Source organism: Papilio machaon, chromosome 16 (genome assembly GCF_912999745.1).
Source record: "Papilio machaon chromosome 16, ilPapMach1.1, whole genome shotgun sequence".
NCBI classification, from domain to species: Eukaryota; Metazoa; Arthropoda; class Insecta; order Lepidoptera; family Papilionidae; genus Papilio; species Papilio machaon.
Genome location: NC_060001.1, coordinates 1,773,183 through 1,789,116, shown reverse-complemented (window position 1 = coordinate 1,789,116; position 15,934 = coordinate 1,773,183). Strand labels below are relative to the sequence as shown.

At 33.3% G+C, this 15,934-nt stretch overlaps 2 protein-coding genes across 2 annotated transcripts in view; one reads left to right on the top strand and one right to left on the bottom strand.

Annotated features, from left to right (window-relative positions):
* The window catches only part of LOC106715810 (hillarin), a 34,845-nt gene that overhangs the window by 5,759 nt on the left and 13,152 nt on the right, over nucleotides 1-15,934 (bottom strand). The window lies entirely within an intron of this gene.
* Nucleotides 412-2,571, top strand: LOC106715811 (probable methylcrotonoyl-CoA carboxylase beta chain, mitochondrial). Its single transcript, XM_014509167.2, has one exon. It carries the CDS (start codon nucleotides 486-488, stop codon nucleotides 2,157-2,159), a length of 1,674 nt encoding a protein of 557 aa, XP_014364653.2. The 5' UTR covers nucleotides 412-485; the 3' UTR covers nucleotides 2,160-2,571.

Genomic DNA, 15,934 nt, shown 5'->3' with positions numbered 1-15,934 from the left:
AACCAGTAATAATGACACGTTATGGGAGTGTATGAGTTAGGTATTTAACGCTTTCAATATTTGTTTGTGATGGGGTGTTAATATAACTGAACCTTTTTTGATCATAAGAGTTAAGCTACCAGTTAGCTTCATCAAAAAACAATAAACTGAGAAAAATGTTACGACTTAATAATTCATGCAATTTCTATACAAGTTCATTATTTTGTGGTAGTGTTGTATTCTATGACATCTAATATTCTAAGAGAAATTTCACAAAAATAACTTGCAAATGTGTTTACATTCAAACAATCGTGTGTTTACAATGAACAAAATTATTGTTTTAAAATTAATGCGCGTTTTATCTACAGTGAGGGTCGCTTACTTGATGAATTTATATTTTTATACGACTTAATCGTGTAGATAACGGGTATGGCACTAAAGTAGTCAGTTGCGAGGCAGCCGCTCGCCGACCGGCCGTCTTTCGTATCAATATTTACGCCGCGAAAATGCTCAAACTGGTCAAGGGAGTAAGGCGATTGAACGCCGCATGGCGTCGCTACAGCACCGCGAGCGTTATCGGAACCGAGCCGAACAGAAATGATCCCTACTACCAAGAAAATAAGGCAAAAATGGAGGAATTAGTACAGGAACTACGTTTAAAAACCAGTGACGCTATCAAAGGCGGCCCAGAAGAAGCAATTAAAAGGCACACGAGCAGAGGAAAACTTCTCGTGAGGGACAGGATAAACCGGTTGGTGGACGAGGGCAGCGACGTACTGGAGTTAAGCACGCTCGCCGCCACCGGAATGTACAAGGACCAAGTGCCCAGCGCCGGCATCGTCACCGCTATCGGCAAAGTTCACGGTCACGATTGCATGATAGTCGCTAATGACGCAACAGTCAAAGGCGGAACATATTTCCCTGTCACCATTAAGAAACATTTACGAGCGCAATCTATTGCTCAAGAATGTCGTCTACCGTGCATCTATCTAGTAGATTCCGGAGGAGCTCATCTACCTGACCAAGCCGATGTGTTCCCTGACCGAGAACATTTCGGAAGAATCTTTTACAATCAGGCAAATATGTCTGCTGAGGGTATACCGCAGATTTCCGTAGTAATGGGATCTTGTACGGCAGGCGGCGCTTATATTCCTAGTATGTCCGATGAAAGTATTATTATCAAAAATCAGGGGACGATTTTCTTAGCCGGACCACCACTAGTTAAGGCTGCGACCGGGGAAATGGTGTCTGCAGAAGATTTGGGAGGAGCGGACTTGCATTGCCGACAATCCGGCGTTACAGATCATTACGCTCAAGATGATGAACACGCCCTACACCTGGCTAGGAATGTCGTCGCTAATTTGAATTGGAATAATGATCAAAAAACGAGAATTTATACTCAAAAAGTTGAGGAACCGGTTCACGATATAAACGACCTTCACGGCATAGTCGGAGCAAATATTCAGAGACCTTTTGATATTAGAGAAGTTATTGCTAGAGTGGTCGATGGAAGCAGGTTTCACGAATTTAAGCAACTGTATGGCGAGACTTTGGTGTGCGGGTTTGCTTCTATTTACGGTCACCCGGTGGGTGTGATAGGAAATAATGGAGTTCTGCAATCGGACTCAGCTCTGAAAGGTGCTCATTTTATTCAACTATGCGCCGCTCGTAAGATTCCCTTACTGTTTCTTCAAAATATTACTGGATTTATGGTCGGTAGAGAAGCTGAAGCCGGTGGTATTGCGAAAAATGGAGCCAAAATGGTAACCGCAGTAAGTTGCTTTAAAGGTCCTAAAATAACAGTTCTCGTAGGCGGAAGTTTTGGAGCTGGAAATTATGGAATGTGTGGACGGGCTTACTCACCTAATTTCCTTTACATGTGGCCTAATGCTAGGATATCGATTATGGGTGGACCGCAAGCAGCTACAGTCTTGTCTTTAGTTGCTAAAGACAAAGCTCAAAGAGGTGGTAAGCCGTGGACTGATGAAGATGAGAAGAAGATTCGTGCTCCGTTGGAAGCACAGTTCGAGAGGGAAGGACTGCCATACTTCAGTACGGCGCGTCTGTGGGACGATGGTATCGTAGCTCCACAGGACACCAGAAAGGTGATAGGGCTCAGCTTATCAGCGGCATTAAATGCGCCGTTTAGAGACAGTAAATTTGGAGTGTTCAGAATGTGATTTGATAACATTAGTTGAACGCTTCTCGAGTGAATTGTATCACGATGACGTTGTTTGTTTCGTAACAGTTCACTTATTTATCTTATCATTGAGTGTTGCAAATGTTTAATTTGATATCATTAAAGGTGACTTGATTAAATTATGTTGAATATATTATAATAGTTGATTGTGGTATGTACATTTTCTTGTATTGAACAGTTTTACGAAAATGTGTGGTGTTAAAGTTTTACATATTGGAATGGTGTTATTAACGCACAGACAGTTGGTACTAATATTGAGAAGGAAAAATAGAAAACAAATACAAAAAAAATTATGAGACCTTTGAAACTGATTGTTTATATCTACGGATATATTTAAGTCTTACATCAAGTATTCCTTGAAGATTTAAACATTTAGGTCGACGTGCCATGATAATGTTATTTTTTTGGTGAGTTTTATTTAGAAATTTAACGTTATAGTTTGTTATTAAAACAAACTTTTGTACTTATTATATTTGTTTGTTTAAAATTCTTGTGTATAGTTAATAAATTTGAACTGATTTTTTAAAAAACTTAGTTTCTTTATAAGCTAGAAATTTCAACTAGTCTTTACCTAACTATCTTAACATATGTATATTTAATAGTCACAAACAATCGATTTCTACGTTATCCAAAAACTTTATTCTTAAATGTTTCTTATATAAAATAGTCATATTCAGTGAGCGTTTTACTGTACTTTACCGAGAGTTCTGATCAAATTTAGTATCCACTGCTGACAAAACCTGTTCATAAGCATATTGTCTCTGAATTTCAAAGAAGACTAAGAAGGATGACAATATATTTTAACACAGATGCTTCGGCCAGGGCCGGCGCTGTTAGGCGAGTGCCCTGAGTGCTGAACAGAAAGGGGCGCCACTGTCTGTGTTTGACCAGCCTAATATACGAATTAAACAGTCTCACACAACCCTGTTAACCCTCTGAAGGCACGGAAAAAAAGATAGGGGTGTGGAAATCTTACCCAAGGCTCTATTAGACATGCTATTTTCGGCAGTGAATGCTCGGCTAGAATGATCAAATAAAAGTACCATCTGCAGATGCTTAAAACGGAACGTATTTCCAATGGTACCATGTGTACAGTATTGTCTGTAATCAAGAGTACCGTACATATTTTACGCTTTCCAGACTCGCTACGGTGGTCGAGTGCTCGTAGTTTTTTTTCTATATAGCATTCTTTACTAGAAATCCAATCTGGTATAAGAGCTATTACCGTACTTAATTGTATGCCGAATGCACATGTCCGACCTGCTTTGGTGCTTCTGTTTTATTTGTTCGTGTCTTATCTATTATGAGACGTGCTGATTTTTTAAATTGCAATATGAGTTATATGTAAAAATTTAATTCTATATATTTTTTAAATACATTTTTAATGAATGTAAAAGAATAGTAGGTCTTCAGTGTCCTTAGAATTTATTTTTTGCAATTAAAATCATGAAGAATGAATGAGGAATTTTGCGAAAGGGTGTCCTTAATTAACGGAAAAATCTACATTATTGACCTGCTTAAAGAGCTATTCATAGTCTCTGTGTAGCAGAAAGAAGGTAAGAAATGTCTTGATTATTATTTGTGATGATAAGGATCATTGCCACATTGTAACTCCACTACTGTTAAAATAGCCAAGAATGTTAAAAATAAATAAACAGATCTATTGTGGTTGTAATTAAGTATTCAATAATATCTACATTCATTCATACCGCATAATATATTTAGTTATACAACATAGCTTTATTCTCTTTCAAGGCATTCGACTTCTACAAGGAAGTTTACGTAATTTCTGTTATGATCATATTGTCTCATTCTTGTGATATTTATTACTGTTGATACTATTTAATAGATGAAATATTTGATCGATCTCTTTTGTATGATAATTGATTTTTTTAATGTACTTCAAGGAAAATAATGCAAATTTTGATTTAAAGTTTTAGAGAATCCGTGTTTCTTCTTTTTTACTATTTCAGATTCTCTCATTGATTCATTGTTCATTCTGATTTGTACACTTCACAGAACTGTACCCTATACTATTAGGATAATATCACTACATAATTTAATTGTTTTCAAACACATTTCCTTTACAAAGTCTTATTTCTTATCTTATTCTGTCATACCTAGCTTTTTTCCCTAAGACTTCAATAAATTATTTACTGTTATTACAAATGCCAATAATTTATTTGTCTATGACTGATAATGGTTTAGAATTTTGCAAGCGAGGCGTGACTTCATCAAACTTTATCGTCATTTCATCGGGAGGTGTAAATTCGCTAAAGATTAGATTCGTTGAAAACGATTCTTGCGCGGGCGTATTTAATTGGACACCGTTATTATCCTATTTGCATTTTATCGTGAATATACAGATATGGTATTTATCTAATATTTATTTATATTAGATATGGTGATTGTTTGATTTGCTGTGAGGGAGGGTATATAGATAACATCTGATTACTGCTGTTCCTTACGATAGTTTTTTAGACCTAAAATTAAAACTTTTTTAATACGCTCAAAATTTTCTTTGTTACTTATTCAGTCTCTATTGTTTTATTATATTTCTTATACAAAAACTTTGGACTAAGGACTTCTTTGTTGTAGATTATTTGAGTTTTGAAAATATAAACGCTACTACGAGCGACTACAATTGTAGGAATTGTTAATTCCAATATTAGTACATAATGCTATGTACAAATAGTACCTATATATTACAATTAAATAAATGTGAACTACGCCATACATTACTGATTGTATGTAAATATAATGCCTTATAGTATTGCCACATCGAAGCTATTTACACTCTATATATAGATTATTCAAATAACAAAATAATACACATTTAGAATATAATGCAAAACATACTGGTTGCATTCAATGTCTATACTAAATGGATTTATATACGTAGACATCACAAGATATAAATATGAATTGATTTCCGTGTTTGTTTTATTGAATAAATAACCATCGTGGAAACTTATCTCACTAATATTATAAATGCGAATGTTTGGATGGATGGATGTTTGTTTGTTTTAAGGTATCTCCGGAACGGCTCAACGGATCTTGATGAAATTTGGCACAGATATAGATCATAGTCTGGAAGAACATATAGGCTTACTATGTTTTTCAGTTTTTACTTGATAAATATAAAGTAGACCTGAATCTAGTATTCGATTACATTTTATATGACAGAAAATGACCAAGGAGGAAATTCTTCAGATAATGTTTTATATTATGTGACTTCAACTATTCAGATACATCATAAACAGTTTTATAATTGCCGCCATCTTTATAGAATTCAGAAATGGGTATATTATATGCTGTTATTCTAAAAAACTTTGTTCAACTGTATACATAATTTAATCACAAGACAACTTGTGTCAAGGCGCGTGCTAATCTTGATTTAAATTTATGTGAACTAGCAATCTAGACCTCATGTATAGTCAAGGTCTACAGAGCTCACATACTCGCGTGCCAATCCCAGTATTAATGCCACAATGCACACAAACTAATATAACTATATATCATCAGAATATAATGCTTTCTTTTACCACATTTATATAACTGCCATGTCGGTAATATATTTTTCGCGCAAGTATACTTATTCTTATATTTACTTACATTGATGTGTCATTAAATTTGTGGACTCTGAGTGATAATAACACATTATGTAGCTTTTTTAAATTGTCTATAACTTGATTCTTCTCTAGAGAGTAGACGAATACGCCATAAAGATCTGGAGCCTCTGCCTATATCTCCTAGTTAAAGGTGTGAGCTGGGTTGTTGTTGTCTTTTCTTCAATCGGAATGTAACAATGTGCCAACATCAACATAGTGTGGACAAAGGAAATAACATCGCCGTTGCGTACGGTTATACAATCCGATGCCAATCGCCGCGCTCTTAATTATCAACTTTCTCTGTAGAGTCAACGAACGACCTGACACAACAGCGCCCAACACTTAGTTATAGATCGTAAGGCTATCTAAACCAGTGGGCATAAGTCAAACTAAATTATGACAGCGCAGTAGCGCCCCCCTGTCAACGTCAAGAATGTCACAAGATCCTATTTGTACTGTAGCTGTAATGTAATTTACTTATTATATGTAACTTTCTATGTTTAAGTAGGTTTTATATAATATATTCTGACAGAACCAATCGCGATGTTTGACTATACTCTGTCGATACTGTCAGTATGATTCTGACGACTCACATCCTCCGGTAACCATATATTTTTCCTGTCGAATTTTTGATCAATATTTTATCTGATAAAGACAAGAGAAAGCCGCATTATATAAAACATTATGACAAACATGAAAAGTTTATCAAATATATTAAGCTTTTGCCAAGCGCTTTATAAGCGAATTTAACCTAAACTAGCTGATGCATACTTGCAATGTGATGTTTAAAAGAACCTTACAAGTCAAAATAATAGAAAATAAATTATACAATTATGTTTCAAAATAAAGATATTACTCAATTTTTAATACCTGTTACATTAATACAAGTTTAATTCATAAGATATGAAAATAACATAGTAAGTAAGGTACAAAAACAAAGGGCTTTCAAGGTCAACTATTTTCTTACGACATTATTAGTACAGATGTCTCAGCCGATACACACCTACGGGTCATTAGTATTCATCGAAAATTGCTTTAACACGCGTATGATTGCCACTCGGCTTTTAAGGCTTTACGGTATTTATTTCAAACTAGCTTTTACCCGCGACTCCGTCCGCGCGGAATAAAAAATAGAAAACGGGGTAAAAATTATCCTATGTCCGTTTCCTGGTTCTAAGCTACCTGCCCATCAATTTTCAGTCAAATCGATTCAGCCGTTCTTGAGCTATAAATAGTGTAACTAACACGACTTTCTTTTATATATATAGATTAGATATTATTGACAGCTCTTGCTCTCGACTACGAACAAAAACAAATATATGCTGAGGGAACCGTATTTTATCGGAATCAAAGCTAGCCTATACACTCTTCTAGACCATATTCTTGTATACTAAATTTTATCCACATCCGTTAGACAGTTCTGGAGCATGCGGAAACAAACATTCAATAATCCATTTATCAAAAATTCTTTTGTTGGCCGTAATTCTGTTTGATAGAACTATCTTAATGCGTGACGTGTGTTTTTAGATAAGGTAAATTTTGGTATTCCGCCATTTAAAAGTTGCACTGTAAATATACAATAGGAGCGGTTCCTACTGGTTACAGTTAGGCGTTGTTCCCACGGCGGCATTGACATGCTGCATGTGCCTACGGGTTTAGGCCCCTTTTCCACTGTACGCGATTACTTCTATGAATAGTCGCGATCGTGCAAATGGAAATGGTAATTTATTGGATTCACTGTTGATGCCAAATATGTGTTGTGCTTAGCCTTTTTCTACGTAATTGCTAAATAGAGATTTAATAATAGAAAAAGCAAACGCACGCGGCTATACGCTTAGTGGAAAAAGCGTTTATGTTTATAAGAAGTTATTGTTGATACGAATGCCGGATGATTTATAGCATTGCCTAGACTTTGAGCCTCGCCGCGCCTGACGACTGTTCAATTGCATTTCCATACTCGTTCTCTAAGCCTTTTAATGCTTAATATTAGAAATATCGATTTAATTTATCTTGACATCTTAGAATTGTAGTGGGCTTCGGAAGTGTGAGATTTGTATGGAGAATTGTAATTGAAATTACATTTATAAATCATGAATAAGTTTAGTTATTATGTGTAAAATTTATTGCTTTCTTTTGTAATATAGTTATTCCAGATTTCTATAATAATAGTCACCCCATATGGAGATTGTAATATAATCTGTAATCTTTATATTAATACTAGCTGTCGCCCGCGATTTAGTCCGCACGAATTAAAACAAACTTAATTAGTAGCCTATGTGTTCTTTCAGACCCTGTTTCACATCCAATATACCAAATTTCATCGAGATCCATCCATCTAAACATTCTCATTTATAATAAATTAAATATTATATTTAAATTAAAATTTTCTGTATAAAATAGAGAATAAATTAATCTTTAAAATAAATAACTTTTGTAGTCTTTGATATCAAGATTACATAACGTGTAATATGCATACAGATACATAATACGATAAAAGTTTTTGTTTTTATTTAACAAAAAAAATATTTAAGAATATTAAATTTACCATTGTAATTATTTCACATTACCTTTTTTGTTTATTTATTATCTCTATTATTTTTTACATCAACAGCAAAATGTTATTGTTTTTTTTTACATTAGAAAATCTAATACAAAAATATTTATGTAAAATTTACAAAATCGACGACACGTAATAACATAAAAGTAAACGAACGATCAGTATAAATCTAGATTGGTATGCCGTTGAAATTAATATTCTAAACGAGTATATTACAGACATTGTATTTAATTTGCAGTTTTGTATAAACTATAGTCGTTTTGCTAAACATTCGGCTTATTGACCATAAGTTTGTATTTATTAGGAAAGTGAAGTTAAACGATGGTGATACAATGTGAAATACTGTAGATACAGGAATTATTCTGTTGTAATAACCGCAAATCTATTTCTTATAAAACAGTCACTCGCACATGGCTTTCGGAATTTGACATTCTAGTTCCCTTTAATTAATACTAGTTGTCGCCCGCGACTCCGTTCATGCGAAATTAAAAAAAAATAAGTAGCCTTTGTGTTATTCCAGACTGTGTTCTACATCTATGCCAAATTTCGTCAAGATCCGATGAGCCGTTCTGGAGATACCTTCAAACATCCATGCATCCATCGAAACATTCGCATTTATAATATTAGTAAGGTATAGTTTCAAATTAAATTTTATTTAGATGTTTCTATTGTATTTATTTATATCGTTGAAATGCATCAGATCCCATAAAGGAAACAGGAAAATAACCTCTGATAACGAACTACATTCGTGAGTTTTCTCTGAAATATGGCACAAACTTTTTTTAAGCAACTTTTTTTCAACTGTTTCTACAGTAGTTGGACATCGTAAAAATATGTTAATCTCAGTTATTGACAGTTACAGTTGAACCTGGTTAAGCGAGAGTCGTTGTCCGGTTACGACGGCCAACATCCATAAGCGAGATACTCGTGTTAGACGGAAACCTATATAACCGACCTATATAACCTATAAAACCTATAATATGTTCCACTTTTGGAATAATCAGCTAAGTTGAACCGGTTTTAGTAATGCTTGTCAGCTTTATTCACATAGATCGAGTGAGTTCTATTCGAAATAACAAAAACATATATTTATTATATATTTTGTTATGTTTAATAACAATACGGTCCGTTTATAAATAAGTTGCCACCCGTTAGATGCTTTTGTGCTGCTTTTACGTGCTTATGTTAAGTTGCGAGAAAAGTTAAGTAAAGTTTTAAAAGATCATGTAGTTGTGACACTTTTGGATCAAAATATTTTTGTGCAAGTTTTATATTTTTAACTGTTAACTGTTGTTTACTTCTTTTACAAAAGTACAAAAGTGTTATAAGTTCAAGGTCATTAATATGTTTACAACAGCAAAGAATTGAATGAAGTTGGTACTTTTAGTTAGGTTAGTTTGTAATGACACATATAAATCAAAGTACATAAAAGGGACAAGTATTTTTTATGTGTGTTGCAGAAGTGGAAACTCGAGGTAAAAACTCGAAAAGTTCTTTATTCAGGGTGTTTCTTAACAGAAATGTCACAAGCTTTTTGAAGGTTGACGACCGTAAGAAGAATCCAGCAATTAAGAAACATCCTGTATATTGAGTTAATTTAGCTTTTGATATAATTTAGTTCAAACCATTTAAATGGTTTCCGTTGTTTCATTTACTTTCTTATTAATGTTAAAGTAATTTTATAATATGTCAAGCGTAATTGATAATTTAGAAAAAAAAAACTTTTAACATCACGTAAATTTTAATTGGACCTTTTCATTGGATTAATTATGAGTATATTTATTAAAAACTTGTTTTTAATCAACGACTAATTACGCAGCTGCTATAAGTTTTTGTGTTGATTTTTTTCAAATAACGTTGTCCGTTACAAATAATTGGATTAAATTTTATTATGAAAAGAAAAAAAATTGTTTACAATACGTTTGGATTTAAAATCCTATAAATAAATATTATAGAATCACGGCCGAATACTAAAATGACATTTAAATAGATAACAGCGTCTTAAATGATAAGGACACGCTTAAACTCCAAAAATTCCATTGTTTTGACGTCTGTCAGATTGTAAGCGGTGCTTACTTTGAGATTCGTTACAGTATTCGGCTATAAGGGATTCAAAAGTTAAGAATCAAAGAAGAAAACTAGGTATAACGGTTCTTAAAATCTTTAATTAATACATTGGTATTAATTACATAATGTACCTATCAGCTATTGTTGTCTTTGTTTTTTTTTTAAAAGAAAATGAGCAGGATGGCAATATGTTTCGTTAATGTAAACCGAAGACAACATTAATCAAGACGTAATTTGATGTAGTATATAATTATTAACGTAACGAGGTGTAGTGGTTTGATTTACTGTGGTAATAACTTGGATAAAAAATAAATACACGTTTTTGCTCAATCACATCGAAGTGAGCAAACGTTATTATTCTACCTAAGGCTTGTGAAATTCTAAACTTGTGGAGATTTTTAAATAATATTGAATTCATATACTTCTATATGCATACATGTTTTTAGCATTTAAAATAATTATTGCGTTTTCTATTTCTTTTTCGTTAATAATTTGGCATGTTTTTTATCAGAAAAAAATCCCTTCGGACACCATTAGGGGAACTGAATGTCTGGTATGTCAGGATCAGTGCATCTATCGTAATATAAGGGACGAGGAACTAAATAAACTCTCTTTATAGACTTACTAGTTGTCGCCCGCGATTTGATAAGTAACAAGATTAATAAATAGTTAATTTGATGTTCTTCCAGAATATGCTCTACATCTGTCTCAAATTTCATCAAGATCCGTTGAACCGGTGATATCTTCAAACAAACATCTATCCATCAATCTAAACATTTGCATTTATAATATTATATTAGTAAGACTGTACCACCTGCCACTTAACCTATTGCTATCATGGAATACTTTTGGGGGATGGTCTCAGCAGTCTTGATTTTTCTTCTAGCATTTCCTTATTTTGTCATAGTCGTAGTGTTACATGACTATATTCATATTTAAATTGAACGTTAGCTAATTGTGTGAAATATCTTCACTAGATTACTTTATGTTCCAAGGTATAAATTATTATAATTTATAATCATGTAACAAGACAAATTACATAAAATAAGCTTTTCCGATCAGTTGAGTTATAACTCAATTTACTTATGTACTACGTAACTTCTTAATGGAGTTATTTGTAACAAACTTAAGCAAGCAGTAAATTCATATTAGATCGTTATATACTCTTAGTTTTAATTACGTACCTAAATAACTTTATGCAAGTTAGAAAGATATTAAAATTTTCTGATGTAATTAACACAACATAGAAAAATTAAAGTACAAAGCTGAATTTTTAAAATAAAATGGTTATTGTGAGAAAACTATAATAGATAGATATATGCTATCGCGGACTTTTATATAGGACATTTAAAGAGCTACAATTCTTCTTTACATCATTTTTATGTAGGTCCTATAGTTTAGCCTACGTAAGCGCTGAAAGCAAAAATGTCCCTAATTTTCGCAACACATTTTGAAGCTAAATTCAAAATCTACTAGTCTTCTAGTTATTTAAAACAATCAAAAAAATGGGACTCATCTGCAAGCACCTTCTTTCGATTAAAATAATTTTTATCAAAATCGGACCACCAGAGGCGGAGTTTCGCGGTAACACATATAAAAAAAATACAGTCGAATTGATAACCTCTTTGTTTTTGAAGTCTGCTAAAAACACGCATCGTCTATTAACAAAATGTCGTAACCACCTTAAGCCTATCCGTTGCAAAACATCTGTTATGATACAACGTTGGCAATTGGAATGTAGAAAGTCGATTGCTAACTCCCATTATTCACGCTATTTTACAAAAGAAACAACCAATTATTCTCGATTGATTAAGCAAGTCTTTTATTGACAAATATCACGCCTTCCAAAAACATATTCACATAGAAATCTACTAGTCTTCTAGTTATTTAAAAAAAAATGGGACCCATCTGCAAGCACTTCCTTTCGATTAAAATCATTTTTATCAAAATCGGACCACCAGGGGCGGAGATTCGCAGTAACACACATAAAAAAATACAGTCGAATTGATAACCTCCTTCTTTTTGAAGTCGACTAAAAAAGTAGCCCTTGTTGGGTGTTGATATTTGATATTTGCGAGTCTCGACAATGCAAGTAATCGTAAATATCCCGTGTTTCGAATGAAAGCCATATTGTAACCATCTTGTACGACTAAAATTTTATGCTAACTTCGACAAAATTACAACATTTCCGATCAAAATATGAAACGTAATAGCCACTATGTATGGTATTAGCCGAGCACAGAAGGTTTGCCGATGACTCTCCGTCCCATGAACACCGCGTTCGTATGTTGAGTACCGTCAATTAACACGTGACGTCATAAGCCGATCGGCAGAGCTTCTGCGCTCGGGTAATATTTAAGCTCTTACTCAGAATTGAAAATTAATTACAAATTCAATCAGATATAGAATTTTACTATACATTGTTTATTTCAATGAAAGAAAAATCTCACAATAGTTTTGGAAAGCGAAGTATTTCATTCAAGAACAGAGTAGCAGGAGATACAATCAAGGTTAAATTACAGTAGGAAATGGTACTATAGCGTTACGTTCCCATGCAAATCAACGGTATACTCAAGATTTCACTTCACAACTACTTTAATTTTGGTATGGATAAAAAAACTTGCGTTTCCATATTACCAGAAATTAAAGTCAATTGTTTTATAGGTCGATAAAAATTTTATTTAAATATCTGGCAAAATTAATAACAAGTTAACATTACAAACTTAATAAATGTATTTGAAATTATGTAGATGAATAAGGATTTATGTTATTTCCAATTGAAATTTTAAACAATTTATAGGGTTTTGAAAATGCTAAGCTCAATAAAAATAACAACTTCGATGGATTGATTAAGTACTGCTTAATAACTCTAAGGGTAAACGTAATATATATCTTTGTACCTAGATTAGTGTATCCTAGTTTCTCCTTCCTCGTCTTCAATTAGTTAACGAGAAACATTCCTGTCGTAGTCTCACGTTGGTAACGATTTACCTCGCCGTGTAATTTTCCACTGCATCGAGCCCCGTCTTGGCTTTCAGATGTATCGTATTTTATACTGTACGTGGGTTTTAACTAGGATTCCCATGATTTTAATGCAACCGGGATAATCCGTACAACAGTTACGGTAATAATTTCAAAGTCGGTATTAAATTTTTTTTAATACTTTGTACATAATACATTCATCTTAGGTACATCAATTTTGTTTTATTTTGTAAGTTTTTGACATAATTAAAATATTTAGAAGGTAAAATTATATCATAGCACTGATATGCCTGTATAGACTAACTGTCGACTTTACTGACTAGGAGTAAAGTCATAGTTATTTAAACAGTTGCATAGATTTCTTCCTTAGTTTTAACTCCAAATGCGACAGTTAATGTACCAAAATAATTGTATTTATTTCAGGACTGTTCCGTCAAAATATTGCCTCATGGTGACTGTAAGCAAGGTCGGCTCGTCGGTCGTCAATTCATTCATAACCACGAGGCATGATCGCAATGTGTGCCGTTATGTAAGACCTGATTGTGACAAATTGTATTAATACATGTTATATTTGATATAAACTTTCACAATCATGTAACGCAAATAACGCGACATACTACATATTTGTGGAATATAGTAAGTTGAAATTTATCAGTTTGTTAAGAAAATGTACGCTGAAACAATCTTTAACTGTGACCGAAAGAGCGATGTACTATGTTCTAGAAGCATTTTCAAAATTAAATCAATTATTAATTAGATGCCAGGAACAAAATCTGTTGTACGAATGGTCCGGCTCGCCCGGTCCAATACTCACCACTCTTTAAAAATCATTCGACTATTAGTGATTTGTACATTACTTTATTATAGAGTATTTTAAAGTATATTAAATTTGTAGTAAAGTATATTAAGTTAACTATTTATATGTTAACACAATAAATTATTAATTTAACTATGAACAGGCAAGAAATCAACATTTGTAGTCCGTTGCGTAGCTTTGAGATTTGTATGCATTGAGATGAAGTTTGTTTCGTCACGATGTACGCACTAATGCACTATTAAGATGCACAGAGCGTCGCAACAAGAGAGCGGTACGATTTGATCTCTGAACGCGATCTTAATGCCTCAGATGATGTACGATTTATTTCTTCCGCAGGATTTTATTACCTTGTTTGTTTTGACAACACCTAGAAGAAAATACTAACACAAGACATCGGTTTGAGTAACATCAAATCTTTTGTGTAATATTCATTTTTATAAATTCTTCTTGAGCAGTATGACGTCATCAATGACGTCATACTGCTCAATTTCCTTCTTACTTTCTATATATCTTGGGTTGTAGTGATAAAAATGTAGGAAAAAATTTGATGCGGTTAGCTACATATTTATGTAACTGACTTTTTCGAAATAAAAAAATCTACAAAAAATATCAAAGGTGTTAAGTGCAATCCAGCAGTGAATGTAATATACATAACTAATAAATTTACTTGACTTATATTCAAGTTTCGTAAAAGTTTATTTTAGACACGGATATGATTTTTTAAAAATAATATTAATAAAATCATTTAAGAAGGCAATTTGAATGTCATCAGAACTCGTCTTCGTGGGTATATCGAAATGATCGTGTCCACGGAGTTGTGATAATGGACTTTTATGGTAACGTGCGAGACGAGCCAGCAATAGTTGCCCTATTGCTGACTCGTCCATAAACGGTTGTCCGTGAACACAACAACTTATGTAATCTTAGTACTAAAAGTGTGCCTTATTTATTGCGGCATCAGATTAATTCTAATACGTCCATATTCATATTTAACTAGCTCTCGCCCGCGACTCCGTCGGCACGGAATTGAACAAAAACTTAATAAGTAGCCTATGTGTTCTTCCGGACTACGTTCTACATCTGAGCAAAATTTCATCAAGATCCAATGAGCCGTTCCGGAGGATAACTTCTAATAAATACATCCATCCATCTAAATTTTCGCATTTATAATATTAGTAAGTTATTTATAATCTATTATTAAAATAGTTTAACTAAACTTATAATCCGCTAAACTTTTGTGCGTCATGAACATGGTCGATAAAAGTTTGTCTCACATTATTTTTACTCGTTAGAGTATATACTTCAAGGGCGCAGTTCGCTCACTCGCTCTCTCGCATGCGAGAACCGTTTTCATCAGTTGTTAGGGTCCGCATGCATTGGGCGATAGTCCTTATTTTTCCTTAACGCAATTATACTTGACAACTGTGTCTCCGCACGATGCTTGCTTTACATCGACCGATTATTTTCATTATTTTTAAGCCCGTATGCGGGGACATGCATGCTGTAACGACTAATGAAATTGCGCCCTTATTCTATAGTTAGTAAGAGTTTTACCATTGAAATTTACTTTCGCAACATTTTATGTATACACTATTAATTCATTCTTATAGATATTACAAAAAATAATGCTGTAATAGTAAGATTAAACATTACACGCGTAATTCAATCTGATATAAAAATAAACTACTATAAATAGAGGCACGTTCCGAGTAAAACATAGG